At 42.4% G+C, this 3127-nt stretch overlaps 1 protein-coding gene across 2 annotated transcripts; it reads right to left on the bottom strand.

Moving 5' to 3' along the window:
• Nucleotides 1-1346: 1346 nt before the first annotated feature.
• LOC149193471 (chloroplastic calcium uniporter protein-like) lies at nucleotides 1347-2719 on the bottom strand. Of its 2 annotated transcripts, none has more exons than XM_089406684.1 (3): nucleotides 2438-2719; nucleotides 2123-2374; nucleotides 1347-2013 (listed from the first exon to the last, which is right to left on the bottom strand). In XM_089406684.1, exons 1-3 carry the CDS (start codon nucleotides 2579-2581, stop codon nucleotides 1588-1590), a joined length of 822 nt encoding a protein of 273 aa, XP_089262810.1. In that variant the 5' UTR covers nucleotides 2582-2719; the 3' UTR covers nucleotides 1347-1587. The 2 variants fall into 2 exon arrangements, with proteins under 2 accessions (XP_089262810.1, XP_089262811.1); XM_089406685.1 differs by having other exon boundaries at nucleotides 2123-2368.
• Between the last annotated feature and the right edge of the window lie 408 nt (nucleotides 2720-3127).

The following is a 3127-nucleotide window of genomic DNA, read 5'->3' as shown; positions in this document are numbered from 1 at the left end:
GAAAACTCAATATAATGGGATATTCTATTGGCGAGTGTTCTTGATCTGTCTGTCCATGATCTGATCAATTGTGGCACGTTCCATGCAGTCTGCATTTAACTTTATTGGTATGAGTTGTTCTGCAATGTTTGATGTGTCCAGTAATGGTGGAAAGTATGGTCAAAGGCGGTCCACATTGAACACTAGGTGCAGGCCAAGGAATTGTGGAATGCTAAGATTGAAACATTGTCCCCTACAGCCTTAGTGATGGTGTAATTCCCATATCATAGTGGGTGAAGCTTTCAATGGGGCCCAGCGAGGTGCTCCTTAAAATTATCGACACTTTGTCGCCCACCTGGAACTTGTGTGCCACCCGATGCTGATCATGACATTGCTTATAGTTAGCATTGGCTCTGTCCAATATTTGCTAGCAGAATTGTTAAATGTGTTCAATGAAGTTGTTAGCCCTGTGAGCTTCGGACTGGACATGAGTTGAATCTTCTTGAGTAGCTCCAAATGGTATGACCACATCAATGGGACATAAGGGTTGGAACCCCAACCCCACATGAAAGGGGCTATGGCCAGTTGAGCTATGGAGAGATCTGTGGTAGCTATGATGGACATAGGGGAGGCATTCATCCCATGTGTGTGGATTCTTTGAGTTGTACATGCGCAGAATGTGCATGATCATATTATTGATGACCTCTATTTGGCCATTAGTTTGGGGGTGGAAAGCTGTGGACTTCGTGAGCTTGGTGTCCAATGTCAACTAGAGACTTGACCATAATGTACTTACTAACTTGTTGTCCCGATTTGTGATAATGTACTGTGGGATCCCAAAGTGTATCCACACTTATTCAAATAAGAGCTTAGTAGTGGCCTCTGTTGTGATAGTCTTCTTGCAGATTGCGAAAATGACCATCTTAGAGAATATGTCAATGACCACAAAAACGAAATCACTGCCTTGCTTAGTAGAAGGAAGCCCCAACATATAATCCATGGAGATGGATTTCCAAATTCAACTAGGAGTAGATAGAGGAATATATAGGCCTTGCTCCTTGATGGTTAGTTTGGAAATGATGCAGACATAATCAATGGATAGATTTGACTGATGTAATCAATTTAAAAACATTCATTTGTCAAAAAGGTGATTATGACACCCAAAGAACATAAAAAAAAGGACACCGACTATCTAGAAATCCAAATATTACTATAATAACACAATGCATTATACTCTCCAATAATTTATAAGTCCAATTTTTTAATTATAAATAGCTCTCTAAGAGTGGCCATGCAAGTTTCATACAGATACAACTTTATACCATCAAGTTCTGAACTTACCATATTGTAGCATTCAATATAAACTTAGGAATATATTTTAAAACTATCGTTAAGGAGTAGAAGTATCTGAATCATGATTCAGCGAAGAACGAACTTGTCGTTATATAAAGCATAACGAATATATTAATTAATACTCCGTTTTGGCACATATCTCATGGATCTTGATTCATTCAAGATCTTGTTCTCGTCTGTGAGCATCTAAATGCTAAGAAAAATACAGAGTTAGAGATCTTAGATATCATCACAGTAACAGAGACGCCTGCGACACTAAGGGGGCTTTAACCCAGGCCTGGATAATCTCTGAAGTTCTCTAAAGCGTTCTATGTCAAAATTCCTCTTCTTCATCAGTCTTCTCTGCGTAGCACCGAAGCGAATCTTGAAGAAGCGATTGAATGAAGGATTTGTGGATGTGTTCAGGAAAAATATATATCCAGCCATGAAGTAAATTGATGTAAGGAAAAAGCATACGGGCTCCATCACATCCCATGACAGTTCCCAGAATGTCAGCCTCATCAAGCCCGCAGTCTGAAGGCCGAAAAACCCCAACCCCAAACGTAATTCAGTCATGGCGTGACTCTCCGCTTTCTGATCAATTTCTACTTTCTCTTTCTCCAGTCTCTCCAGCTCTTCCATGTAAGGATCGCTCTTCGCTGCCAGGGGCGTAGGCATGATCTTCTCGAAAGCTCTTGCTATCTGAAACCACGCCAACGTAAAAAGAATATCAGTTAAACCACAACCAAAAACCCCAAATCAATGAATTCTGAGCCCCGGAAATGCTAAAGAAGGTCTGAATTAGATATACAGTCTTATTCAATACGAGAACATGGCCCGATTCGTCGAGTAGCTTCGCTATTCCTTTCGCTTCTTCCTCTGAAGTCCCCTCCAGCGACTCCATGCAAGCTCGCAGCAGCTCGTCATATGAAATGCAGTCGTCGTGAATCCATTGTAGTCTTTTTTTGACATCCTCCAACCGGACCAATCTGAGCAATCTCCTGCCGTCCTCCACTGATATCTGCCCGTCAGGGGGTCGGGCGTTCAAATACGGCAACTGTTCCTGCCATTGGAAAAATAGTTAGAAAGGAGGGAAAAGGCGGGACTGAAACTGAGAATGGGTTACCTTCGTCTGTTCCCGCCTGTACAGGAAACGGGAAGGATGGCCACCAAAGGTGGTCTGCGGTTTAAAGGTCGAATCTCCGTGGAAACGAAGGGCATCGAAGGCATTGCGGAGGAATGCACAGGTTCTACGATTGGCAATAACCATGAATTCAAATCACAGTGGCCACTAAAGAAGAAAATCAATGGAACTTCCACCATAAAAATAGCACTGAAGATTGCTCAACAATCCTAGAAACGCATTGCACACACAGAAGGGAGAGGAAATGCATGACACAAGTAGACTCGTTCCTCGTTATGTTATGTTATAAGGAAACGTTAGGTAGGCGAACACCAAGGAAACGGGAAAGGAATCGGGTTCGACCACTGTTATGATTCACAAAAATATTGTATGATGACGTGGACAAGTGAGCATGGTGGAGAAGGAACCCACGAAGCCTTTGCATCTGCATCTACATGATGCAAACATAAAGCATTCACCCGTTTGACGCTTCAATTAAATTTGAGTTGCATGCGGCGGCAGATCAAACTCATCTCGTCGCCTCCCATAAATGAAGGGTGTAGCGCTGTGAAGGCAATGTGACCGTATGGTATGTTCATGTTGAGAATCATATATGGCCAGGACAAATTCATTCTCTGTATGCCACTGCCAACATGTGACAACACACATTCTCTACCAACATTCCACTGCCAA

The sequence above is a fragment of the Pinus tabuliformis genome, chromosome 2_2 (genome assembly GCF_031772625.1).
Source record: "Pinus tabuliformis cultivar Carrire ecotype Pingquan chromosome 2_2, CPIR1, whole genome shotgun sequence".
Lineage (NCBI taxonomy): Eukaryota > Viridiplantae > Streptophyta > Pinopsida > Pinales > Pinaceae > Pinus > Pinus tabuliformis.
This window is presented reverse-complemented; position numbering and strand designations above follow the sequence as displayed.

Excerpts from the sequence above, each read along its gene's own strand:
- LOC149193471 (XM_089406684.1), bottom strand. The coding sequence starts at position 2,581 with ATGGTTATTGCCAATCGTAGAACCTGTGCATTCCTCCGCAATGCCTTC. Across the intron at positions 2,375-2,437 it reads ACAGGCGGGAACAGACGAAG|GAACAGTTGCCGTATTTGAA; the intron begins GTAACCCATTCT and ends TTCCAATGGCAG. Across the intron at positions 2,014-2,122 it reads TTCTCGTATTGAATAAGACT|ATAGCAAGAGCTTTCGAGAA; the intron begins GTATATCTAATT and ends GCGTGGTTTCAG.